This window comes from Plecotus auritus (assembly GCF_963455305.1).
Source record: "Plecotus auritus genome assembly, chromosome: 10".
Lineage (NCBI taxonomy): Eukaryota > Metazoa > Chordata > Mammalia > Chiroptera > Vespertilionidae > Plecotus > Plecotus auritus.
Genome location: NC_137785.1, coordinates 28244963 through 28272195, shown reverse-complemented (window position 1 = coordinate 28272195; position 27233 = coordinate 28244963). Strand labels below are relative to the sequence as shown.

At 42.5% G+C, this 27233-nt stretch overlaps 2 protein-coding genes across 3 annotated transcripts in view; one reads left to right on the top strand and one right to left on the bottom strand.

Moving 5' to 3' along the window:
• ANKRD27 (ankyrin repeat domain 27) overlaps positions 1–14539 on the top strand; it is a 71752-nt gene extending 57213 nt beyond the window's left edge. The window contains 9 exon segments of the mRNA XM_080645911.1: positions 4403–4600; positions 6336–6455; positions 7317–7478; positions 8454–8565; positions 9299–9377; positions 9559–9631; positions 12247–12332; positions 12334–12413; positions 12416–14539. Coding sequence (XP_080502037.1) covers positions 4403–4600; positions 6336–6455; positions 7317–7478; positions 8454–8565; positions 9299–9377; positions 9559–9631; positions 12247–12332; positions 12334–12413; positions 12416–12474 — 969 coding nt within the window. The 3' untranslated portion in view covers positions 12475–14539.
• Positions 6284–26903, bottom strand: PDCD5 (programmed cell death 5). 2 transcript variants are annotated; one of them, XM_080645913.1, is made up of 6 exons: positions 26653–26903; positions 25082–25119; positions 22503–22564; positions 20614–20705; positions 16934–17005; positions 16394–16596 (listed from the first exon to the last, which is right to left on the bottom strand). In XM_080645913.1, exons 1-6 carry the CDS (start codon positions 26716–26718, stop codon positions 16549–16551), a joined length of 378 nt encoding a protein of 125 aa, XP_080502039.1. In that variant the 5' UTR covers positions 26719–26903; the 3' UTR covers positions 16394–16548. The 2 variants fall into 2 exon arrangements, with proteins under 2 accessions (XP_080502038.1, XP_080502039.1); XM_080645912.1 differs by lacking the exons at positions 16394–16596; positions 16934–17005 and adding an exon at positions 6284–6691 and having other exon boundaries at positions 26653–26872.
• Between the last annotated feature and the right edge of the window lie 330 nt (positions 26904–27233).

The window sequence follows — 27233 nt, the reverse complement described above, 5'->3', positions numbered from 1 at the left end:
ACAATCAAGATACAGAGCATCCACATCACCACCAGAGTTCCTCACGCCACGTGCAGCTCTGCCCTTCCTCCCTTCCGCCCTGTCCCCAGCACGGATAATTTGTCAGATGTACCATTGATCTGCTTTCTGTCTTTACAGACTCATCAGCATTTTCTAGAAATGTGCATGAATGGAACCATACAGTTCACACCCTTTTGAGTCTGGCTTTCTTTGCTCAGCAGGTTGTTTTTGAGATCCATGTTGCATTACTAGTCCATTTATTTTTATTGCTTGCTAGCATTTTGTTGAATATACCATAATTTGTTTATTTAATCACCTGTATAAATTTAATACGTTTTTATTGATGTTTTAGAGAGAGGAATGGAGAGGGGGAGAGAGAGAAACATCAAATGAGAGAGAAGCATCAATCGGCTGCCTCCTGCACACCCCCTACTGGGGATGTGCCCGCAACCAAGGTACATGCCCTTGACCGGAATCGAACCTGGGACCCTTCAGTCCACAGGCCAACGCTCTATCCACTGAGCCAAACCGGTTAGGGCTCTAGGAGTATAATTGCTGGGTCATAGATTTAAGTGTATGTTGAACTTTATAAGAAACAGCCAGTTTTCCATAGTAATTATAGCATTTTCCATTCCAATCAGTAGCATGAGAGTTCTAGTTGCCGCACATCCTTGTCAGCACTTGGTATTTTGATTTTTTAACTTTAGCCACCATCCTGGTAAGTGTGCAGGGGTATTTCGTTGTTTTCCTCACCTACTTAATTTGGTTTTTTATTTTTGAGGTATAATTTACTAGTACATGCTGTACAATTCACCATTTAAATTTAGCTTAGCTTTTTAGTCGATGACATTTTTTAAAATATCTTTGTATTGATTTCAGAGAGGGAGAGAGAGAAACATCAATGATGAGAGAGAATCACTGATCGGCTACCTCCTGCACACACCACACTGGAGTTGGAGCCTGCAACCCTGGGCATGTGCCCTGACCTGGAATCGAACCGTGACCTCCTGGTTCATAGGTGCTCAACCACTGAGCCATGCCAGCTGGGCAGACAATGACATTTTTAATCATCAGAAAGTGAACTAGTTTACTTTCTAATGATTAAACCAGTTTTAATCCTTACCAATCACAGAAAATAGTGACAAATTAATTCTATCAAAATAATATGATTCAGCATCACTGTTTGTTTTTAGTTATATGGTTTATAAATAAGGGTGTTTTTTTTACCCTTTTAAGTATTGATTGACTATTCTACATCCACATGATTGATTTTAAAACCACTGTGAATAATAAGGTTAGTTTCATGATAAAAATGAAGGTGAACTATAGAGGTAAGTAGCAGACAATTTGATGAGGTTTGACAAATTAATTCAAGGTCTTATAACCTCCAGCAGCACAGTGAAGATACAGACTATCTCTGTCACCCCAAAATATTCTCTCCTGCCGCTCTGTAGTTATCCCCCTTCCCTGCCCCATTTCAACAATCAACAGTCTTGTTTTCTGACCCTTCGGTTCTGTCCTTCCTGATTTTGACTTACATTTCCCTGATAACTAAAGATGTTATTTTATGTGCTTATTGGCTGACCATTCACCTTTTCAAATCTTTTGCTATTAAAAGTTAGCCTGGGTGGCGTAGCTCAGTGGTTTAGGGTCAATCTATGAACCAGGAGCTCACTGTTTGATTCTCAGTCAGGGCATACGCCCGAGTTGCAAGCTCGATCCCCATTGTGGGACATGCAGGAGACAGTCAATCAATGATTCTCTGTCATCATTGATGTTTCTATCTCTCTCCCTCTCCCTTCCTTTCTGAAATCAATAAAAGAATATTTTTAAAAAATAAAATAGCCCAACCAGTGTGGCTCAGTGGTTGGGCATCGACCTATGAACAAGGTCAGCATTTAATTCCCAGTCAGGGCACATGCCTGGGTTATGGGCTCAATCCCCAGTAGGGGGTGTGCAGGAGGCAGCCAATCAATGATTCTCTCTCATCATTAATGTTTTTATCTCTCTCTCCCTCTCCCTTCCTCTCTGAAGTCAATAAAAATATTTTTTTAAAGTAATAATAATCATAATAATTAGATTGTGTTATTGAGTTGTAAGAGTTTGGGTTTTGTTTTTTAATTCTGCTTAGCCCTTTGTCAGATATACATATCACAAACATTTTCTCTTATTTGGTGATTTTTTTATTTTGAGAATTTTTATAAGAGTTTATTTGAGCCAAACTGTCAACATAAGCTGGGGAGTAAGATCTCAAATTCTCCTGCCTTTTGATTTTCTTTTTTGTCAATATTTTATTGGGATGTAATTCTTCATAATTTATTAATATAATGTATACAACATTGCACATAACGAGCAGTTAACTATTTACAAATATTCCATTCTCCCAGAAATGGTGGGAACTAGTTTAACCGAGTTCAGTAAATATGAAAATTAAGCTCAGGAAAAAATGATGCTGATTTCTTTGTGAAGTTTTGCTCCCTTTAGCCTAATTCGTCTCAACACATCTCTAGAGAGACAGTAAGTTTTAGTGGTCTCAGTCTTGGACTCTGGAGTTGAACATGGGTTTGAATATTAGATCTTCCATTTACAAACTTTTTTACTTTGGACATGTTACTTAACATCTCAGGTCTCAGTTTCTACTAGTATATCTTCTTGTGAGCTCCAGTAAACATTTAAGAGGCTTTTAAATTCTTTTTCACATGGCATTTTTGTAACAAGAGGGTTGTCAAGTTGTCTGTTCCATAAAATTGCCACAATCAGATTCTCTCTGTTTGGTCTCTTCATCCATATGAATGTATTGCCTGTAACTTTTTAATCTGATGAAATCAACCTTCATAGGGACAAATCTATCTGAATTTCAGCTGATGTTCTTAAGGTGTTCTACAAGATCAGTATAGAACCTGTAACCTTTTTAAGCACACACAGGACCAAAATGTCACAATATCCTATGTCTTTTTTATAATATCCTTAGCCGCTCAGTTCTGTCCACAATGATGCCATGAGGTATGAGGACATACTCCCATCTCCATAATAGTACTGCGGGCGTGTGAATAAGTTCAAGGCGTACCCTGGCCAGTCGACCACAATCACTATGCCTTGCCCAGAGTCTGGCACTTCCTCACTGCTCATGGCCATGTTTCTCCCAGGGAAAGGGGGAAGGTTCATTTTCTTAATTGTCTCTTTCAGAGAGCATAGATTTACAATTTTTAAACCTAGATTACCGAGGTTTTCTTTTATGTTTTTGCTTTTTGTCTTATCTAAGAAATCATTGCTGCCAAGACCGGTTTGGCTCAGTGGATAGAGCGTCGGCCTCCGGACTGAAGGGTCCCGGGTTTGATTCCGGTCAGGGGCATGTAACTTGGTTGCGGGCACATCCCCAGTGGGAGGTGTGCAGGAGGCAGCTGATTGATGTTTCTCTCTCATTGATGTTTCTGACTCTCTATCCCTCTTCCTTCCTCTCTGTAAAAAATCAATAAAATATATTTAAAAAAAAAAAAAAAAGAAATCATTGCTTATCCCAGTGGTCGGCAAACTCATTAGTCAACAGAGCCAAATATCAACAGTACAATTGAAATTTCTTTTGAGAGCCGAAAACCGACTTCTGCGCATGGGCCACGAAGTTTCAATCGCAGTGTACGTGCGTGCCCGCACGTGGTATTTTGTGGAAGAGCCACACTCCAGGGGCCAAAGAGCCGCATGTGGCTTGCGAGCCGCAGTTTGCCGACCACTGGCTTATCCCAATGTTGGAAAGATTTTCTTCTGTGTTCTCTTCAAGTTTTACAACTGTAGTGTTTACATTTAGATCTGTGATGCATTTTAATTTTTGTGTTTGGTGTAAGATAAGGATTGACAGGCAGTTTTTCCATATATGGATACCCAGTTGTTCCAGCGTCATCTGTTGAACAGACTTTTTCTTCCCTTGGCATAGTACGGTATTATTTTTGGGGTTGCTTTCTTGAAAAAAAGAAGTTAATCCTTTGACTTTCATACCTTTTTTAAGTAGTTGGGATGGCCCTCGCTGGTCACTCAGTGGTTAGAGTGTCGCCCCATGGACTGAAGGGTCGCAAGATTGATTCTGGTCAAGGGCACATACCTCAGTTGTAGGCTTGATCTGGGGCACATGTGGGAGGCAACCAATCAATGTGTCTCACTCACATCTATGTTTCTCTCTCTCTGTCTGTCCCCCTCCCCTCCCTTCCACTCTAAAAATCAATGGGAAAATATCCTCAGGTGAGGATTAACAAAAAATAAAATAAATAAATGAAGTAGTGGGGATTCACCTGGGGATAACCTGGTTCTGGATGCCACTGTGAACTTGAATTTGCTGAGGGGCCGTGAGGGGCAGATGGCTTTGGTTTCTTAAATACTAATGACATTCTGTTTCTGTCCTCTGAACCTATAGAAGCTGGCAAAGATTCCTGCCAGTGGGCTCGGTGTGAATGTGACCCACCAGGACGGCTCCTCCCCACTGCACATTGCTGCCCTGCATGGTCGGGCGGACCTCATCCCCCTCCTTTTGAAGCATGGTGCCAATGTGGGTGCCAGAAACGCCAACCAAGCTGTCCCACTCCACCTGGCCTGCCAGCAAGGCCACTTTCAGGTACAGGTTGTCTCGGGCAGAGTGTTAGGGTGTTTGCTTGTGCTTAGAACAGGGGTGGGAACCTTTTTTCTGCCAAAGACCATTTGGATATTTACAACATCATTCACGGGCCATCCAAAATTGTCAACTTAAAAATTAGCCTGCTATATTTGGTCAAACATGTAACTAACTCACCTTTAAAGCCTTGGCAAGTCCAGACCAAATGATTTTACAGGCCTTCCACAGCCCTCAGGCCAGACGTCCCCACCCCTGGCTTAGAACCGCACTTGGGAATGCTGCCTAGGGACAGGGGTTTGACATGTGGCCCAGAGGACCAGCACCCTTCCTTCCTCCCAGCCCAAGATTCTGAGGTGCACATGGATGGACCACTCAGCAACAGAACACAGAATCCGATGCTCCTGGGGTGGAGCCAACCCCTTCCCACTGCCCTCACAGCATGCTGGCCTGACCCCAGCCTGACCCGAGCTCTCTGGTGCTTGGGTATTGGTCTTCCAAGGCTCCAGCTGCATGTTAGCGCCTTGACATTCCCACAGTGCTTGGTCAGTGCCAAACAGTTCAGCACTTTATAAAGTAGAGTACAGCCCTGGCCGGTGCTTTCATTGGTTAAGCATCTGACTGAAGGGTTGAGGTTTCGATTCCCAGTCAAGGGCTCTTACCTGGGTTGTGGGTTCAATCCCTGGCCCTGTCAGGGGTCATGCAGGAGGCAACCAATCGATGTGTCTCTCTCACATAGATGTTTCTCTCACTTGCTTGCGCTCTCCATCCTTCCCCTTTCCCTCCCTCCCTCCCTTTCAGTGTCTCTAAAAACCAGTGGAAAAAATACCCTCTGGTGAGGATTAACAGCAAATAATAATAATAGCCTGGCTGGTGTGGCTCAGTGGCTGAATGTCACCCATGCACCAAGAGGTCACCAGTTCTGTTCCTGGTCAGGGCACATGCCTGGGATGTTTCTCTCTTGTTGATTTTTTTTAATATATTTTATTGATTTTTCACAGAGAGGAAGGGAGAGGGACAGAGAGTTAGAAACATCAATGAGAGAGAAACATCGATCAGCTGCCTCCTGCACACCCCCCACTGGGGATGTGCCCGCAACCAAGGTACATGCCCTTGACCGGAATCGAACCTGGGACCCTTCAGTCTGCAGGCCAACGCTCTGTCCACTGAGCCAAACCGGTTAGGGCTCTTGTTGATGTTTCTATCTCTCTCTCCCTCTCCTTTCTTTTCTCTCTGAAATGAATAAATGAATAAATAAAATTTTTAAGTAATAATAATAATAAAAAGTAGAGCACAGCCCTCTAGAGGAGGGCCAAGAGATAACTAAGGGATGACTGACTTTTTTTTAAAGTCCCATTTTTTGTTTTGAAAATAGTATTTTTTCATTTTCCCTTGTTCTAATATAAGCATTTTAAATCAGGAATCATATTTCAGGTCTCCCACCTCTCTCCTAACACCTGCTTCAAGCATCAGCTTCCTCACCTGTAAAATTGGAGTAATAATTCGAGCTCTCTGTGGGGTAGATCAAATGATTAAATGACGAAACAAGTGCCTGGCACACCGTCAACCCTCAGCAGATGTTAATCCCCCCTTTCAGCGGGTCTGCTTTCCCCTGGGTCTAAAGAGCCTGCTTGATAAACTTAGAGAAAAGTAGATAAACTTAGAGAAGAGTCAAAAGAATATCAAGCTACAGGATTTCTCCCAGACAATTTTAATTAAAAATTGTTCTTCTCTGGGCTAGGTGGTGAAGTACCTATTAGATTCCAATGCAAAACCCAATAAAAAGGATGTAAGTGGAAGCACACCCCTCATTCACGCCTGTTCCAGTGGCCACCATGAAGTTGCAGCGCTGTTGCTACAGGTAAGGGCCCCACAGCCCAGGAGCTGCTGGCACTGGTCAGTGATGGCATCTCGTCACTTGGTGAGACCCTGGCAGTGCACTGCAGATGGGCAGGGCTTGCCCTTTGCTTTAAGCTGCCCCTGGAGAGAGAAGCTTTGCATGAAATTTCCATACAGTGGCTCTCCGTGTCTGCCAGGATGCCGAGTTAAGGACACAGACACTGCTTTTGCTGAAGGTTTGGATCTTGCCTTCTTTACCTGTAGGGTAGATTGAATTGTATTGGGTTAAGTTGAACTGTTACCTTTAGTGTGAGCTGAATGTCCTTTGTCCCTTTTTTTTTCCTGGTCAAGGGCACATACCTCAGTTGCAGGCTCCATCCCCAAGCTGAGTGCGGGAGGCAACCAATCAATGTGTCTTGGGTCTCTCACATCAGTGTTTCTCTCCCTCTCTCTCCCCCCATCTCCCTTCCACTCTATCTAAAAGCAATGGAAAAATACCCTTGGATGAGGATTTTTTTTAACAAGAAAGAAAATGTGCATAATTTAGAACAGTCTTGTTTTCTATCTTGCTTATTTTTGCTTACGGTAGAAAATTGTTTATTAAAACCTCAAATTTTAATGGTTGCGTATCTATGGATGTACCATAGAGTGTTTAACTGTTCCTGCTTCATACATTTAGGTGACTTCTATTTTTTCTGCCATAATGATAAATGCTGCAATGACTATCTGTGCACATAAATGTTTTTTCTCAGTATTACTTTAACATTTTAAGAGAAATTTCAGACATACAGAAAAGTCGAAAGAATTTTATAGTGAACACCCATCTAGATTCTGCATTAATATCGTCTTCAGCATTCCTTTTGATTGTGCTGCTTCTTTCTAGCACGGGGCCTCCATTAATGCCTCTAACAATAAGGGCAACACAGCCCTGCATGAGGCTGTGATAGAGAAGCATGTCTTCGTCGTGGAGCTGCTGCTGCTACACGGAGCATCGGTTCAGCTCTTGAACAAGAGGCAGTGCACAGCTATAGACTATGCTGAGCAGGTGAGGGGGAAGGCTCCCAACTCCCTCCCAGCTCACTTTGGATAAGCCTTGTATGTAAACCAGATCTGAATAGCAGACCTTTGAATTGCTAGAAGTCTGCCAATATGGTTAACTTGGTCACCTGGTCAGTGGGCTGCTCGGGATCCAGGAGTCAGTCCTTCAGGGGTAGTTTTCAAAGGCCTGAGCAGAGGTGCTTCTCTCACCAACCGCAGGTCTGGGCCCTAGTCTGGCCCCCTGACGAGCAGTCGGGTCCTCCCAGAGAAGTAGCGAGTTTAGACAGCATTCTGGTCCCCCCTCCCTGCATTAGAAATACACCTGTGGTCTTAGCAGCACGATGGAGGAAGTTTGTTCAGTTGGTGGCTTTAAAAGTCCCTGAATTCTGCATGGACAGTTGTGATGGCCCGGGACCACTCCCAGTGTTTTCCATGGAGAAGTGGGAGAAGGTAGCTCTTTACTGTTCCTGTTTTCATGTTCAATCTTCATCTAGTTTCCCACTTGGGGTAGACAACTAGTAGGCTGTTAAATGACACTACTGACATGTTAAAGTCACAGAAAGCCAACATACTCATAGGCTTATTAAATGAATTTTAAGTTTAAGACATTTCTTAACAGTATTGACATATTTTAAAATTTTAGTTGAGCACTTTCTCAAACATTCTGATGAATGTTTTTATTGAGGACTTACTATGTGCTGGGCCTTGGATAGCCTCTTGATAACTAAAATTATCGATCCTATTGTTGGCAACCTGATTGCACAGAGCAGCAAAGTGCCCCATCCTGAGTGCCTAGCAGAGGGCGGAGCCTGGCTCCAAGGGCAGGGATGCTTTACACTATGGCCTCAAAGTTTCATCTGTAGTTGCTTCTTAGCTCTTCTGTCCAGCTATCCTAATACTGACATTTATATCAAAAATAGGCAATTAACTGCTGAAAAAGAATAAAAAATATTACTGTTAACTTTTCCCTTTCAAATTATAGAACTCAAAAATAATGGAATTACTTCAGGTAGTACCAAGCTGTGTGGCCACGTTAGATGATGTTGGCGAAACAGACCACAAGGAGTACGTTACTGTTAAGATCAGGAAAAAATGTAAGGACTTCTTTCTGTAATTCTCAACTTGGGTTTATTTGGAAGTTCATGAGTAGTTGCTGGTTTTCATTTCATTGTAAATGTACAATGTAATTATAATCCTGACTGAGGGGAGATTAGGCACCAAAGAAATATATGTTACATCCTAATTTATCAGATATTTCTATACTAGTGTTCTGGTTGGTTGTGATGATGAATCTTGGCATTACCTTGAAGGTCAGGCCTCCACTCACCAACTGGAGAGGAGCAACCTCTGGTAGTTTCTTTCATGTCTCATGTTCCAAAGCCAGTCCTTTTTCCAGGCATTTCCTGAACATCAGGGTAAATGCTACCTTTAAATAATTTTTTTGGTTGATGGTAATTAGAACAGCATTTGCCCAACAAATAAGGCTGAAGTATTTCCCCCCCCCCCTTTTTTTAACTTGTTATAGTTTAGATGTTTTGTTTTAATTACAATATGAGTTTGCAATGCAATAATGTGAATAAACCCACATACATATCTGAATAATCCCAAGGCTATCTCAGGGCTGTGGCGAGGGAGTATTAGTGTATTAAGGATTTACTTTTGTTTCATGGGGGTTCACAGAGTAATATGTTTCTTTAAGCACATGCAGTGCTTAATTTTCAAAATGTTGTTAAAGTAAGAAAGTTGAAAGGTTATATCTATGCCATAATTTTAAAACAATTCTTAAACTATTTGGAAGTTTTCACATGTTTATCCTTTTATCTGCAGGGAACTCAAAAATGTATAATCTACAAGATGAACCTTTTACAAGACAGTTTTACTTTGTCCACTCAGTTGGTCAGTTTAAGTGAGTATAAAATTTGAGTTGATGTCTGTGCTTTTGACCCTACCTTTACTGAAAACATAAGCATTATGTGCAGCTTGAATGGGTTATGGACAAATATGCTCTCATCAAATGCTGCCACCTTGTGGCCAACCACAGTGTTTTGCACCACTATCTCAAACATTAAATTTGTTTTGGATTTCAGGGGAAGGACTTCAAGGGAGATTATGGGAAGAGATAAAAGTGTCACTAATTTCCCTGAAGAGTCTTTACATGAGGTGAGTTATTAAACACTGGATTATAATCATATTTTTTTTTTCCTCCCCTCCCCTCCCCGCCCCATTCCTATAATCATATTTTTTAAAATATATTTTTATTGATTTTTTTTACAGAGAGGAAGGGAGAGGGATAGAGAGTTAGAAACATCAATCAGCTGCCTCTTGCACACTCCCTACTGGGGATGTGCCCGCAACCAAGGTACATGCCCTTGACCGGAATCGAACCTGGGACCCTTGAGTCCGCAGGCTGACGCTCTATCCACTGAGCCAAACTGGTTAGGGCTATAATCATATTTTTTAAAGCTTGGCTTTTTCAAAACTAATTCATGGTAAACACATTTCTCATTTCATTATTCCCCTCACTATAAGAGTTAATAACAAAATGAGCTCTTTAATGGCATGGTCAGGAGTATAGACGCCCTTTATTGTTATATTTAATAATGCATTTCTGAACTAAGAAAGGAAAGTGAAGAAAAAGTGGAAAATAGTTATATGCATGGAAAGACATTGCAGTTCATATGGTGCATACTTGGTGAAATATCTCAACTTTCACTAAGCAAATTTGCTAATATGTTAATCACTAACGTAAAGAAGAAACTAAGCCGAAACCGGTTTGGCTCAGTGGACTGAAGGGTCCCAGGTTCGATTCCAGTCAAGGGCATGTACCTTGGTTGCGGGCACATCCCCAGTGGGAGGTGTGCAGGAGGCAGCTGATCGATGTTTCTCTCTCATCAATGTTTCTAACTCTCTATCCCTCTCCCTTCCTCTCTGTAAAATATCAATAAAATATATTTTTTTTTAAAAAAAGAACTAAGTTTGTATATAAATGGGTAAAAAACTTCTCTCAATATGGTATAAAGTTGCTCATTTAGACAATTCTGCATGTGACCATCTTCCTATAGCACTAGTCATCCTATATAATAAAAGGGTAATATGCAAATTGACCCTAACAGTAGAACGACTGGTCACTATGACACGCACTGACCACCGGGGGCAGACAACGCAGGAGCTGCCAGGGGGAGCAGGCCTAAGCCGTTAGTCGGACATCCACTGAGGGTTTCCGGGCTGCCAGAGGGATGTCTGACTGCCAGCTTAGGCCCGATCCCCCTGGGAGCAGACCTAAGCCATCAGTTGGACATCCCCCAAGGGGTCCCAGACTGCAAGAGAGCGCAGGCCAGGCTGAGGATGCGCCCTTCTCCCCTCCCCCCATGCACAAATTTTCGTGCACTGGGCCTCTAGTTCAATTATAAAAAGAAGCCTACTTTACATTCTGTAGTGCTATTAGGTGACTCTTCTCAGAAACATGACTTTTCTCACTGCTACTTGCCAATGTAATATGTGGCTATTGATGAAAATTTGAATTTATAGCATAGGCTTGTTGGGACAAATATACAAATATTCTCAATCTTTGCTTTAGAGAATTAGTGATTTTGTTCACATGACTAATTTTTATTTCATATTTAATTTTTCAAGGCTTTGCTAATAGACCTGCTGGATGGGAAACGAGCAACATTTGAGATCTGCTTGGGTTCAGTCAAGTGCTAGCTTTTCCCTTGCTAGCTATGGACTTTAGGCAGATTGCTTAACTTTGCTGATCCTGTTTCCTCAGTTGTAGAACGTGTGTAACAATAGCACATACTTGTTAGAATTGTTAAGTGTGAAAACACGTAAAGTGTTTATGCTGTGTCTAACACATGGAACATGTACATGTCAGACTATTACCACAGAGATGTTAAGAGTTGAAATTATGCCTGGCCCTGCCTGGTGTTGTTCAGTGGTTAGAATATCAGCCTTCATGCCATTGGGTCTCACATTTGATTCCTGGTCAAGGGCACATACCTGGGTTGCTGGTTTTCATGGCCCCAGTACAGCCCCCATTGGTCAGGGCACATGTGGGGAGGGGGTGCAGGAAGCAACCAATCAATGTGTCTCCCTCACATCAATCTTTCTCTCTCTCTCTCTCTTTCCCCCTCCCCCTTCCCTGTCTTCCACTCACTCTAAAAAGCAATGGAGCCTGGCCAGCCAGCATGGCTCAGTGGTTGAGCATCATCACAGTTTGATTCCTGGTCAGGGCACATGCCCGGGTTGCGGGATCAATCCCCAGTAGGGGGCGTGCAGGAGGCAGCCAATCAGTGATTCTCCCTCATCATTGATGTTTCTATCTCTCTGTCTCCCTTCCTCTCTGAAATCAATAAAAAATATTTTTTAAAAATAGCAATGGAGCCCTAACTGGTTTGGCTCAGTGGATAGCGCGTCGGCCTGGGGACTGAAAGGTCCCAGGTTCGATTCTGGTCAAGGGCATGTACCTTGGTTGTGGGCACATCCCCAGTAGGAGGCGTGCAAGAGGCAGCTGATCGATGTTTCTCTCATTGACGTTTCTAGTTCTCTATCCCTCTCCCTTCCTCTCTGTAAAAAAATCAATAAAATATATTTTAAAATAAAATATATTTTTTAAAAAATAGCATGGAAAAAATATCTTCAGGTGAGGATTTAAAAATAATTATGTCTGAAAAGTACTGAGCACATATAAGCTCTCAAAGGTAGCTGTTATTGTCATGGTGGTTGTTTAAAGTACGGCACACATGTGAACTGTTCAAATTGTACCTTCTCTTTAGCCAGGAAGGCAAAAAGTTGCACAGAAGCAGAAGAACCTATCAGACCAGAGCACATCGCAGACTGACAAAGGAGACGGTGACCAGCCTGAGGCCTGGACTGAAACAAACTGCTCCTGGGAACAGGCAAATGCTCCGGAGACACACTGTCAAGGACGCAGCTGCACCGAAGGCCCAGAGACTGCTGACAGCCCAACCACTCCCCACGAGGCTAGTATTCCCCAGTCTTGATAGTAATAAGGAATTAAATTTGCTATCTAGAAGTGAGTCCTTAACAAGAAGATGCCGAGCATGAATACAGACAGCATAGAACTAAATGTACTTTCTGTTTGGCTTAAGAGAAAGCAGAAAGTTCCTGAAAGCTTTCCTGTGGCTCAAAGAATACAACGAAGAAAAAAATCACCATCCCTTTCCTCTTCAGAGCTAATGAATACCCTTGAAAAGGAATAGAAAAAAATTCCGGGGGTGTCAGTTCCTTAAGACTGGGGTGTTTGGGGTTTTTTTTTTAAATATATTTTTATTGATTTCAGAGAGGGAGAGATAGAAACATCAATGATGCGAGGGAATCATTGATTGTCTGCCTCCTGCACGTTGGACCGAGCCCGCAACCCAGGCATGTGCCCTTGACCGGAATCGAACCTGGGACCCTTCTGCCTGCAGGCCGACGCTCTATCCACTGAGCCAAACCGGCTAGGGCTGGGGTGTTTCTTCTTTAAAAAAATTTTTTTATTGCTTTGGAGAGACATGAAGAAAAACATCAATTTGTTGTTCCACTTGTTTATATATTCATTGGTTGCTTCTTGTATGTGCCCTGACCAGAGATCAACAACCTTGGCATGTCGGGATAATGCTCTAACCAACTGAGCTACCCAGCTAGAACTGTTTACTCTTAAGTATTAGGGTGCCTTGGTTATAGTGAGACATTGCATCGCCAGATTCCGACCTCCTACTGAAAGGTGCTACACCTCTGTCACCTATATAAATTAACAAACCACAAGTTAAAAGAATTCCTCCATCTGGGATGAGCTGAAGAGAAGTAATTTAAGTTTTATGGTACTACTAGAGGCCCAGTGTACAAAATTTGTGCACCGGTAGGGTCCCTAGTGGCTGCTGGCTGCCAGCTGGGGCCTTCCTTTGTTCCACACCCCCTCCCCCCTGGTGGTCAGCACACATCATAGCAAGCGATCAAACTCCTGGTCCGTGGAACTCCACAGGGGACACTTTGCATATTAGGCTTTTATATATATAGATGGAGGCCTGGCAGAAATGTCACATTTGAATAAAGAAAATAGGACCTGGAAAATGTTCCTTTGAAAAGCAACACTTGAACCCAAAGATGCCTAAATGCCATTTTGATGTTCATTTTCGTAAAAAGGACATATATGATCTATTCTACACTATGTATGTGGGAAAAGGTGGGTATAATTTTTCTTACAACAAAATACAGCTATTTGGTCAGTGCACATGTGCACCTGAGAAACATCCCTTTCTGTTAAGAACCTTTCCTTAAATGTCACCCTTGAAGGATGGTGGTAATAGAAAATAGATTTGGCACATCTTTTCTTAGTTTTTATTTTTTAGAGAGAGAGATCAATTTGTTGTTCCCCTTATTTATGTATTCATTGGTTAAGTCTTGTATGTGCCCAGACTAGGGATCAAACCTGCAACCTTTGCATATGGGGACAACACTCTAACCAACTGAGCTACTCCAGCCAGGGATTTATTCTGTCTTTTTTTTTTTTTTTTTTTTAATATATTTTATTGATTTTTTACAGAGAGGAAGGGAGAGGGATAGAGAGTTAGAAACATCGATGAGAGAGCAACATCGATCAGCTGCCTCCTGCACACCTCCCACTGGAGATGTGCCTGCAACCAAGGTACATGCCCTTGACCGGAATCGAACCCGGGACCCTTCAGTCCGCAGGCTGACGCTCTATCCACTGAGCCAAACCGGTTTCGGCTATTCTGTCTTTTGATCAGATTCAAAACTTACAGCACAAACCAGGTCAAAGTAACTTTGAGTTAGAAATTGCCATTTATTCCTTTTTATGAGTTTCTACTAATTATACTTTTATTTTTTTATTAATTGGTCTAGATCCAAAACTTTATCCTGAGTACATTTTCAAATAACTTTGTAATAGGGAAAGGTTTTGTGCATGTCCTTAGAAATACTTGTGTATGTACAAAAGGGAGGGCTGATTATTTTTCTACAAAATAATTTATGACTTCTAATTTTCTAATGTGCCTTGGGTATGTGCCAAATGATGGAAAAGAAACAGTAAACTTTATGATTCTTGAGCGTGTCATGGTGTACTTTTTTTAATGTGTTGCTATAGAGATGTATGTTTCTAAGCCTCTCTGCTATAACCATGTGCTCTGTGTGTGGTAAAATACCCCCCCATTGGATGGATATAGATTTTACTTTTCAGTTACAGATGTGACTGTGACTGAAACGTAAACTGCATCTTTCAGAGATCGCTACCCATCTACCTAGACTAGGGCTGGCAATGTATTAGATACAGTGCCTAGTGCCCAAAAAATGTTTTCTTTTAAAATCAGAAGAACAAAAATGAATATATTACAGCTTCTTAGCCTACACAGGAAATGAGCACTGTTGCTTTGCTAATTTGACTTTTTTCATCCTTTTGAACAAAACAACCCATTGACTTAACTTGCCATTAGGACAGTGGTTATTCTGCAAGAGAAAGCATGTAACAAGTCTCTCTCCAGCATTTTTATGTAAATGAGAACTAAAGCAAAATTTACCTGTAATTGGTTTGTGTTGTTTTGTTTTTTCAAAATCCTTGATGAAAAATTTTTGACTATTTAATTCTGTTCCTTTAAAAAAATCTTGATGTTCTTAATGGTTCTACTCATTCATTTGTTCATTCAGGAATACTAGACACTTAATTCCAACACTGACTTTCTCCATTGACTATACAGTTAGTTACAAATTTCTAGTCTCTAATAGAGTAAACTCTCAAATGTAGTTTAAATATACAGCAGCAGTATGCTAGCTAAAACAGAGATTGGACTGTAAACCACATTTACTATCACTTTTCGCTTCTAATTCTATTCATCTCATTAAAGGTTATAAGTTCCTCCTGGACTGGGTCTCACAGAACTAAGATATCTAAAAGGTTACACCAAACAGCTCACTTTAAATTTATGAGCAGTTTTCATAACCTAGTGGGAGTGAAGCATGATATAAGAGATGGTATTTGCTTTAAGTTACCTGCAGTTTTATCAGTGAAGAACCCAGAACATTTCTACCAAAAGTAACTTTTTATTTTATATATATTTATGAAGACAAAGCTTTTTCATATATGTGTGTATATATCTATATATATCTATATATGTGTGTATGTATATATATATATGTATATATATATATATCTTTATTAATTTCAGAGAGGAAGGGAGAGGGAGAGAGAAACATCAATGATGAGAGAATCATTGATTGGCTGCCTCCTATACAAGCCCCACCGGGGATCAAGTGCACAACCTGGTCATGTGCCTTTAACTGGAATCGAACCTGGGACCCTTCAGTCCGCAGGCTGACACTACCCACTGAGCCAAACCAGCTAGGGCAAAAAGTAACTGTTTTTAAACTATCTCAACTAGATTTTAATCATTAGAAGTTATTTCTCTTACTTAGACATATTTATTATTGTTGAAGTATTGTTACCAGTATTTCCTAGTTATTTTAGGAATTCTTTTCAATGGAAGTGTCACTCTAGCTATGGAGGTTTTTTGGAAAAGGGTAATATTTATTAGATAATTTAATATACCTTGATGCTTTTGAAAAGCAGATTATTAAATGAAACCGAAGCTAGGAATATTCTTACATTAAATATAAGTACTATTTGCAGGGAGAAAAATAGCTCACCTGCTTTCAGAACCTATGTCTTAGGAATATTAGATATTAAAGTTGACTTAGCTGAATCCACAGGTTTTAACTTCCATGACATTACTGGATGCTACTTTGTTCTTACTGAAGCCTACTCAAGCAGCTTCTCCTTCTGCTATGGCCATGCTGCTACACAATTACAAAGGATATAGTCATGCTGCTACACATTTAAAAGTTTTTGGTAGGAAAGGAAAAAATGCAAAATGCAGATCTTCTGTTGATTCAGCTACAGTACTAAAATGACTTTGCCCAAATTGTTTATTTTACATAACAAGTTTACTTTTCTAAAAGTATATAAACAATAAACAAAGTGAACATTCAATCAGATCTTAACTGCCAAGTATTATCTGTCCTGGAATTGTTCCATTAAGTTCCAGTGTCTATGCATCTTAAATTCAATAATCGTCATCTTCATCAGAGTCCATTACTTTTCTTCTGTTGAACTGGGGGGAGGGAGATTAAACAAGTGTTATTACCTGTTTAATAAAGCACAACTCAGATTTTCTGAGAAGAAATATCTCTAACTATTACAGCAAGACATTTTTGTCTGTCTTTAAAACAACTTAAGTGTTTTAGATATAAGGGCAGGGGAAACGATGAAACAAGAGCCTTAAAAATAAGACCCCTCAATATATGCAGCCCTGCTCCCCAAACTTCCATATGTTACAAAATGGAAATGTCTATGGGCTGAAACATATTTTGATACAGTAGATGTATATTCAACACAACATTTAAAATACCAGTATTTCTCTTCTGCCATGTGCATTTGGGGAAACTTACTTTAACTGTGGTTTTCTTTTCTGTTTGTTGGCTTACTTTTTCAAGGATTTCTATTAAACCTTGTTCTGTTACCTAGGATAACCAAAAAGAAAAACAGTACTTTTTGTAAACAAAAAACTGACCTCAGGAGATTGAATCATTTTAGTCTTTCCGGGTGTGGAAGTAGAGGTCAAAGGGAAGAGAAGAGAGCTGGGACAGGAGGTTGAAACTACCAGTTATAACTATAGGCATACCTCGTTTTATTGTGGCTCCCATTATTGCACTTCACAGAACATGTTACATATTTTGCAAAATGAAAGCAAGACCCTCCAGCAAAAAGATTATGACTAGCTTTACTGCGGTAGTCTGGAACCGGCCTCGCAATATCTCCGAGGTATACCTGTATCGGTTTAAGTGCCAAATAGAATTTGCTCTGCTAGTCATTTGAGGAGGGGGGGAAACATCAATTAACGTCCTCAGAAAAATCCAAAGTTAACAGGTATTTAAGAACACCTTTATCACACTTGCTGGTTTGGATCAGTGGATAAAGCCATCAGCCTGCAAACTGAAGGGTCCCAGGTTCAATTCAGGTCAAGGGCACATGCCTGGGTTTCGGGTTTGATCCTCAGTAGGGGGTGTGCAAGAGGCAGCCGATCAATGATTCTCTCTCATCACTGGTGTTTCTCTCCCTCTCCCTTCCTCTCTAAAATCAATAAAAATATATTTTTAAAAAAGAACACCTTTATCACCACTAGCAGACATAGGCAGCCACCTACAACCCTCTATTGTATCAATGTTAGAGACACACTGACTCTGCTCTTGAGACCCTGAGAAGCTTAAATGCAGCAGATAAGTCACTCAAAAAAGATGAACCAGTCATTGTCTCTTCCGCACACCTTTCTTAAGAGGAAGGGGTTCAGGCAGGACCAATCCCTGCAGGCTGTGGGGGCAGCAGAGGGCTTCCCAGTGCAGACGGGGTGCATCTGCATCCTGAACGACATTCTTGCAACACACGTAACCAGGAATTTTAGTGCCTCCTCATTTGCAAAACAAGTTTAACGTCTACCTATACTGGTAGTATATCAGTTTTTATTTTTTAAATTGATTTGAGAGAAGAGAGACATCGATTTGTTGTTCCACTTATTTATGTATTCATTAGAGGCCCAGTACACGAAAGTCGTGCATGGGGGAGGGGAGTGTCCCTCAGCCCAGCCTGCACCCTCTCCAAACTGGGACCCCTCAAGGGATGTCCGACTGCCCGTTTAAGCCTGATCCCGGTGGGATCGGGCCTAAACGGGCAGTCGGACATCCCTCTCACAATCCAGGACTGCTGGCTCCCAACCGCTCATCTGCCTGCCTTCCTGATTACCCCTAACTGCTTCTGCCTGCCAGCCTGATCACCCCCTAACCACTCCCCTGCCAGCCTGATTGATGCCTAACTGCTCCCCTGCCAGCCTGTTTTCCCCTAACTGCCCTCCCCTGCAGGCCTGGTCACCCCTAACTGCCCTCCCCTGCAGGCCTGGTCTCCCCCAACTGCTCTCCCCTGCAGGCCTGGGTCCCTCCCAACTGCCTTTCCCTGCAGGCCTGGTCACCCCCAACTTCCCTCCTCTGCCAGCTTGGTCACCCCTATCTGCCCTCCCCTGCAGGCTTCATTGCCCACAACTGCCCTCCCTTGCAGGCCTGGTCCCTCCCAACTGCCCTCCCCTGCTGGCCATCTTGTATCCACATAGGGGCAGGATCTTTGACCACATGGGGGCAGCCATCTTGTGTGTTGGAGTGATGGTCAATCTGCATATTACTCTTTTATTAGATAGGTAGTATAGAGGCCTGGTGCACGGGTGGGGGCCAGCTGGTTTGCCCTGAAGAGTGTCCCGGATCAGGGTGGGGGTTCCCTTGGGGCATGGGGCGGCCTGGGCGAGGGGCCTGTGGTGGTTTGCCGGCTGGCCACGCCCCCTGGCGACCCAAGCGGAGGCCCTGGTATCTGGTGTTTATTTATTTTCTACAATTGAAACTTTGTAGCCTGGAGCGGAGCCAAGCCTTCTGCTTGCTCCGTGGCAGCAGCCATTTCTGTTGGGACTTATTTATCTTCTATAATTGAAACTTTGTAGCCTTAAGCAGAGGCCTGGGCCGGGCAGGGTGTGCGGAAAGCTTGGCTTCCTCCATCGCCGGGGCAACCCTAGCCTCCTGCTCTTTCCAGCTCCGTGGCTGCCGCCATTTCTGTTTGGATTTATGTATCTTCTGTCATTGAAACTTTGTAGCCTTGAGTAGAGGCCTAGGCCGGCAAGGGCAGGCAGAAAGCTTGGCTTCCTCCATTGCCAGGGAAACCCAAGCCTCCCTCCTGCTCTCTGTGGCTGCAGCCATCTTGGCTGAGTTTATTTGCATATTCCCTCCTGATTGGCTGGTGGGTGTGGCTTGTGGGTGTAGCGGAGTGGTGGTTAATTTGCATATTACTCTTTTATTAGATAGGATGGTTGATTCTCGTATGTGCCTTGTCCTGGAATTGAACCCATGGGAATCGAATTGGCATCCTTGGCATTTTGGGACAATGCTCCAAACAACTGACCTACCTGACATAATTTGTATTATTAAGAAACCCTGTTTCCAGTATAGAAGCAATTTAAGCCAGCTGACCCTAATAGTCATTGGGTCACACAGACACCAACAAGGTTCCACAACATCAGGAAAGAAAAGAAGCAGAGGATCTTGGGAATGGCAATTAGAATATCTTTTAGGATTGGTGGTAGATCCAACTATTCTCACCTTTAAAAATTCCTTCCTTGAGGCCTGGCCAGTGTGGCTCACTCAGCTGGTCGGGGGCATCCTCCCGTGCACCGAAAGGACTCAGGATTCCCAGTCAGAGCACATGCCTAGGTTGCCGGTTCAATCCCCAGTCGGGGTATGTATTGAAAGCAACCGGTTGATGATTCTCTTTCATGGCAATGTTTCTCTCTCTCTTTCTCTCTCTCTCTCTCTAAAAATTGATGAAAAATGTCCTCTCCTAGAAATAGTCAACAAGCCCTGGCTGGGTGACTCGGTTGAGTGTTGTCCCATACACTAAAAAGATCACCTATTGGATTCCATGTCAGGGCACATACTCAAGTTGGGGGTTTGATCCCCAGTCAGGGTGCGCATGGTAAGCAACCAATCAATGTATCTCTCTCACATCATTTTTTTTTTTCTCTCTCTCTAAAGAAATCAATAAACACATATTTTTTTAAAAAAGAGCCCTGGCCAGTGTGACTCAGTTGGATGAGTGTCATCCATGCACCAAAAGGTATGATTCTGTTTCTCTCTCACAATGATTTCTCTCTCTCTCTCTCTCTGTCTCCCTCCCTCCTCCTTCCTCTCTCTAAAAATCAATGAAATCATATTTAAACATAAAGAAATAAATAAATAGTCAACAAGATTTCTGTAACCAGAAGATGAAACTGGCCTTAACTGATTTTTAGAGGGGCGGGGGGGGAAGAGAAGGAGAGAGGGGAAAAGAGAGAGACATCGATTTGTTGTTCCCCTTATCATACAGTCAATGGTTGATTCTTGAATGTACCCTGACCAGGGATTGAACCCACAACCTTGACATATCAGGGTGGTGCTCTAACCAAATGAGCTACCTAGCCAGAGCAAAACCGACCTTTTGAAGACATGTTTGGATAAAGTACACAACAATAGGTAAAACTACCTCAAGGCAGTCCTAAGCTTACCTTCCCATTTAGTTGTCCATATCTTGCCATCTGTATAAGGTAATTCTCTACTCCTTTAGTTTTTTCGGGCTTTACAAGTGCTAAGTTACTTACTAAAAAGAAAAAAAATACAAAAAACGTCAACTTATGTTGCAACAAAACTAAGCACCAACATTTCCAAAGCACTTCACAGATTTATTAATGTCTTGAAATTAGCAAGGTAGAGGTGGCAGGGGTATTGTTACCCTCTTAAAAATGAAGAAACTAAAGTTCAGCCATGTCAACCTCAGTCAAGGCCACACAGGAATAGTGGCAGAGCCAAGATTAAACTTGGTTCCTCGGAGTCTAAGCCCCATGCTTTTTAAAAATATGTATGATGCCCTAACTGGTTTGGCTCAGTGGATAGAGCGTCGGCCTGCGGACTGAAGGGTCCCAGGTTCGATTCCGGCCAAGGGCATGTACCTTGGTTGCGGGCACATCCCCAGCAGGGGGTTTGCAGGAGGCAGCTGATTGATGATTCTGTCTATCCCTCTCTCTTCCTCTCTGTAAAAAAATCAATAAAATATATTTAAAAGAAAGACATTTCTCCACCTATTTTAAAAAAATAAATAAAAAATAAAAATATGTATGATTGCCCTCTGGAAAATATGTTCCATATTACTACAGATATAATCAGCATCTATCTATACTGCCTATTCTAAGCTAGGCTTCAAGAAGATATTAGTTCATCCAATTGGTTCATTTAATTTATTTTCTACATGGTTTTCTCTTTGGTTTTTAAATATGAAAAATTATTAACTAAAATGGAGAACACAATAAATCTCTCAGGCCATAGAAGGCTAAATGGCAATGGGAAAAATAAAATTAACTTTTATTTTTTAAATAAAGTTTTTTTGTTTTAATGTATTTTTATTGATATCAGAGAGGAAGGGAGAGGGAGAGAGAGATAGAAACATCAATGATGAAAGAGAATCATTGATGGGCTACCTCCTACACGCCCCACATTGGGGATGGAGCCTGAAAATCAGGCGTGTGCCCTGACTGGGAATCGAACCATGACCTCCTGGTTCATAGGTCCATGCTCAACCAGCCACGCCAGCCAGGCAAAATTAACTTAAAAAAAGAACTCAGTCTGGCCAGTGTGGTTCAGAGGTTGAGCATCAACCCATGAACCAAGATCTGAACCAAGAGGTCACTGGTTTGACTCCCAGTCAGAGTACATGCTCATGTTGCAGGGCTCCATCCCCAGAAGGAGGCACACTGGAGGCAGCTGATTGACGTTTCAATCCCTCTCCCTCTAAAATCAATAAAAACATTTTTTTTTAAAAAAAGAACTCCAAAAATAAAATAAATAAATAAGTCCCTCAATCTCCTATTATATATGTCAACTACCAGCAACACTTTGTAATTGACTTAAGACTTGTTGGCTATATATTTTACCTAATAAGCACTTGGGAAATTATCACCTTGATAGGAGAGAGCCAAGCAGGTATATTTAATAATTTAAGTCCAGCCCTAACCGGTTTAGCTCAGTGGATAGAGCGTCGGCCTGCAGACTCAAGGGTCCCAGGTTCAATTCCGGTCAAGGGCATGTACCTTAGTTGCGGGCACATACCCAGTAGGGAGTGTGCAAGAGGCAGCTGATCAATGTTTCTCTCTCATCGATGTTTCTAACTCTCTGTCCTTCTCCCTTCCTCTCTGTAACAAATCAATAAAATATATTTTTTAAAAAAATAATTTAAGTCCATTTCTTTACGTTTACAAACTGCACATTTCTTATAAATACCTGTATTTTAAGTGTTTATAGGTTAAATATTTAATCTAGAGTTAGCAATAATTTCATATCTCCCCATTCAACTAACCCAAGCCAATTTTATGGAAATAACTTAAAAGAAACTGAAGATGCTTACACCGGGCCCGGGCTGACTGATCCAGAACTTGAGCTAAGATACTGTTTCTCATTTCTGCTTCTCTACAACAAAAACAGGTCAAGCAAAATTAGAACTAAGCTGTCAGCATTCCTATTGAACATATGAAAATGTAACTCACTCAATACGTTTCCCAAAATGGAAGGTTACTGCATGCATAGATTGCACTATAGTAGGTGCTATATGGATGGCAACAGCTATTATTACTGAAGAAACCACTATTGCCCTCAAAAGCCAGCTTTATATTGTGGGTATAAACCTACCAAGTTGAAAGATAAAACCTTACATTTTCATAATTCATGATGGAGTTTCAGTTCAACCACTATGACTGACATTTATTATGTATTTAGTGTGTGAGAAGTGCTAGAAATCTGTAGTGAGATTTCCAGCAATTAAAGGACCAAATGATTAATCCGTGTAATTATCTTAAGAGATGAAGAAGCTGACACCCCCTCACCAGTGTGGTTCAGTGACTGAGCGTTTACTGATGAACCAGGAGTTCAAGCTTCAATTCCGGGTCGGGGCACATGCAGAAGGCAGCCAATCAATGATTCTCTTATCATTGATATTTCTATCTCTCTCCTTCTCACTCTCTCTGAAATCAATAAAAACATTAAAAAAAAACAATTAAAAAAAAAAAAAAAAAAAAAAGCTGAGACATCTAGGGAAGCTATAAAGGGATACAGGTAGTTGTGGCCAAGCTAGAACCAAATCCCATATTCCAAGACTCTCTGTTCTACGTTTTTGGGTGAGGAGGGTGAGTGAGATTCTAACTCTGCAACTGTCCTTACACTCCTACCTATACAAGTAGAAACTAGTTCATGTTCATAGGACAATGGTTTCAAACTTTAGGTAGCAGCAAATTTTTTTAAGTGAGTCCTTCAAGGAACTTAATACTCAACACAGACAAAAGCAGAAATTCTTTAATTGAGCTGAGGGGGAGCTGGGGCTGGCTGTGCCACTACCTGCCCCCATCGGAGGAGCCCTAGGGTTCATGTAACTCAACTTGAAGCCCACTTCCATGGGGCATTTCCTTATTGCACCCGAGTACTTCAATTCAACCCTGCAGTAAACTACTGTTACTATATTTCACTGAATCTAAGATGCCACTGATTGTAAGATGGACCACAGTGATATGTACTTCTAAGAACAAAAAAAACACCCTAGATGAGGAGTCTAATAAGAGACCCCACACTCAAAGCTTGGGCATCAAAGAGCAACAACCACATACAAGGTAAACAAGAAATAAGCCTGCCATGCAGAAAGGGACAGCAAGTAAGGATGCATGCATCAAACTTGGCCCTGAGTGGAGGAAGAAAAAAGTTCCTTTGAAAATTTGAACTTCAAGCTTTAGTCCAGGCGTCCTCAAACTACGGCCCGCGGGCCACATGCGGGCCGCCAGGTGCCGCTGCCTGTCCTGCTTAGCAGCCGACTCATCCCAGGCCCACAGTGCACATAGGAATTTTCATAGTTTTTTTTTAAAACTATAGTCCGGCCCTCCAACGGTCTGAGGGACAGTGAACTGGCCCCCTGTTTAAAAAGTTTGAGGACCCCTGCTTTAGTCATACAAGTTTGCTGTCTGAATTCATGCTATCCCGGTGGAAGAAGGGAGTGGGAACCCTAAACATAGAATTTAATTTTAAGATATCTCATATTAGAAATGTACCCAAGTGGTAGCAGAAGCAAAAGTAAATCCTCTGGAAGAATCCAGGACAATAGTGATCAATTATGAAAATCACCCCAATTTCAGATATGTTAAAATGTGAAAAAAAGGTCCATTTTAGAATCAATGGAATTCATATAGTTTCATTTTCTTAGCACTATCCCAGGTGCTTACCAACTCTCTTCCCCCACTAAAATAAGCCATGTATGGGCAGGACCCTTCTCTGCCTTGCCTGTTTCCAAAGACCCAGCATAGTGCCTGACCTAGAACAGGTGTTCAATAAATATTTGCTGAATGAGTTAAAAGGTGGCATGATGGAGAAAGAGGGAAATGGGAAGTTATTCAATAAATATAGTTTCAGTTTTGCAAGATGAAAATGTTCTAGAGATCTGTTGCACCCTAATGAGAATATAACATTATTCTCATACACTTACACTTATTATGGTAAATTTTATCTTATGTGTTCTTTTATCACAGTTAGAAAAAAGGTAGCATGATGGGATAACTAACCATTCAATAAATATGCCATGTGCTGGGATAAAATTAACAGTTAGTATTTATCTAGCATTTAAATGCAAGGTACTGCATTTAATGTACCTAAATGCAAGGTACTGGACCTCTGTAACCCTCACAACATCCCTATGACGTAGTCCTAGCATTATACTCATTTTAAGGCAATCGCAGTTTAGCAGAGAAACAAACATCAACCAGTAATTGTATTAACAAGGTAGTAAGTGCTGTGATATTCTATACATTTAAACGCTCAAATTAATAACAAATACCCTGATGATTTATGAAAAATCACTATTCCAGGAAAAAACTTAGATTAACACACTATTAAAATAACCAAAGTAAAAAAGCATTTGGTGAAATCACCCTTCAGAGCTCCAGCCCATACCTGTGCTTTGCTTCCTGTTGTGCTGCATCACCAGGATCCTGAAAATATAATTTTATCTTTTAGTTGAGTAATTGCACAGAGGAAAAATACAAATTATTCTGTCCTGTTTCTGATAACTAATAGGCTCCTGCAGTGGTAGAGATCAACTTATTGCCAAATAATTAAAAGCTGGGACTCCAGCCCTAACCGGTTTGGCTCAGTGGATAGAGCGTTGGCCTGCGAACTGAAAGGTCCCAGGTTCGATTCCGGTCAAGGGCACATGCCCGGGTTGTGGGCTCGATCCCCAGTGGGGAGCGTGCAGGAGGCAGCTGATCCATGATTCTCTCTCATCATGGATGTTTCCATCTCTCTCTTCTTCTTCCTTCCTCTCTGAAATCAATAAAAATATATTAAATAAATAAATAAATAAATAATAAAATAAAATAAAAGCTGGGCCTCCAAGAAGTCAGTGGGATAGTTTCCACTTACTACACCCTAGCCAGTCTGGCCCAGTGCATAGAGCATCCGCCTGGGGACCAAGGGTCCCTGGTTGGATTCCTGTCAAGGGCACCTATCTCGGTTGCAGGCTCTTCCCAGCCCTTGCAGAAGGCAACCAATGGATGTGTTTCTCTCACACCCATGTTTCTCTCTTTCCCACCCATGTTTCTCTCTTTCCCTCTCTCCTCCACTCCCTAAAAATCAATGGAAAAAATATCCTTGGGTGAAGATTAAAAAAAAAAAAAAATCAACCAATGCACAAATAAGTGGAATAACAAAATTGATGCTTCTCCCTCTCTAAAATCAATGAAAAATATATCAATCAATTTTAATAAATGTTTTGATAAGCTTCTGAAGTCACATTCTAATATAATGTTTTAGAATACAAACAACCATTAGGAAGGGGAGTCCCTGTACAATGAAACCACATTTTATGGGGTAAGAATAATTTCGGGGGCGCGGGGGAGGGAATGTGCTGGATATTGGGTTCGCTGATTCCAATGGCACTTCCTTGGAGACTATCGCGTTCCATCCCTTACAGTCTTCTCCCTCTCCGTACAGTATAGTCATTCCTAGAGTATTTTATCTATGGGATTCGTGTTTAGTGTCTGGCTCCTCCCCGAGACCGTCACTCCCTCACAGGAGATGGGATGCTCCCGACTGTCCCCTCAGCACCGAGCACACAGCAGACCTTCAACAAATGTTGGTCGGTTACGTGGGACAGAATTCTAGAAAACAATTCCGCTGGAACCAGTAGTCGAAACAGGCTAGATCCCAAAGCTAAGGATACAGAGACCCGAGGAGCATTCTGCTTCGGCCCGACGCCGGCCCGGCGAGACCTATGAGGCGAGCCCAACCCAGCCAGAGAGAGGCCCCGAGCCGGACCCACCCGGGAACAACCTGGGAGAGCACGTGCCGGCTTTCCGCCGAAAACCCACGCGATGGGGGAGAGGCCCAGGGCGGCCTCGGGGGCAGCCGCGGAGTTCTCCGCCAGCGGGCCGAGCACCGGCCGAGGCCCCTAGAGCCGCAGCATGGGGCCGCGCCCTCCACCTTGGGCGAGGGCGGCACCCCGGACGGGCGGCAGGCGCGCTCACCCCGTGCTTTGCCTGCAGCTCCGCCAGCCTCTGCTTCCGCAGAGCCTCCAGCTCCTCCTCCGCCATGGTGTGACCGTCCGGGCAGAACAGCCAACACACCGCTCCGGCCCACTCCGAATTATCTCCTACGGCCGGGCCTTGCGAACGCGACCCTACCCACTACGCAGGCGCCCGCTACTCCCAGGCATCACCAATCCAGCCCGGAGCCGCGCCGTCCGACGTAGCCAGGGCGCCTGGAGAGGCCCGATTCCGCGATCGCAGGGGGTCGGGCATGGGGCGGAGCAGTCGGCAGAACCCGTGCACCTACTAGTAGCCTTCTCGCTCTCTCTCTTTTTTTTTTTTTATGTCGATGTCAGCACTTTGTTATCTTCAGCCCCAATTTGAGCGCCCGCCTGGGCAATCCAAAGGAACAAGAGCCTTGGAGGCAGGGTAGTGACTGATGTTAACTTAAAAGAACAGAAATGCGGGAATGCTGGCAGTCCTGGGCCCTTCTCAATCAGCCCTCACCATCCCCACCTCGCCCTGCCATGTGGGGGCACCGAGGCAGCCAGTTGTGTGCCCAAGGTCACACTCAGAAGGGA

Excerpts from the sequence above, each read along its gene's own strand:
- PDCD5 (XM_080645912.1), bottom strand. The coding sequence starts at position 26,718 with ATGGCGGAGGAGGAGCTGGAGGCTCTGCGGAAGCAGAGGCTGGCGGAG. Across the intron at positions 25,120-26,652 it reads AGCTGCAGGCAAAGCACGGG|GATCCTGGTGATGCAGCACA; the intron begins GTGAGCGCGCCT and ends TTATATTTTCAG. Across the intron at positions 6,692-20,613 it reads ATGGACAACTAAATGGGAAG|GTAAAGAAGGCAAGATCCAA; the intron begins GTAAGCTTAGGA and ends TCTACCCTACAG.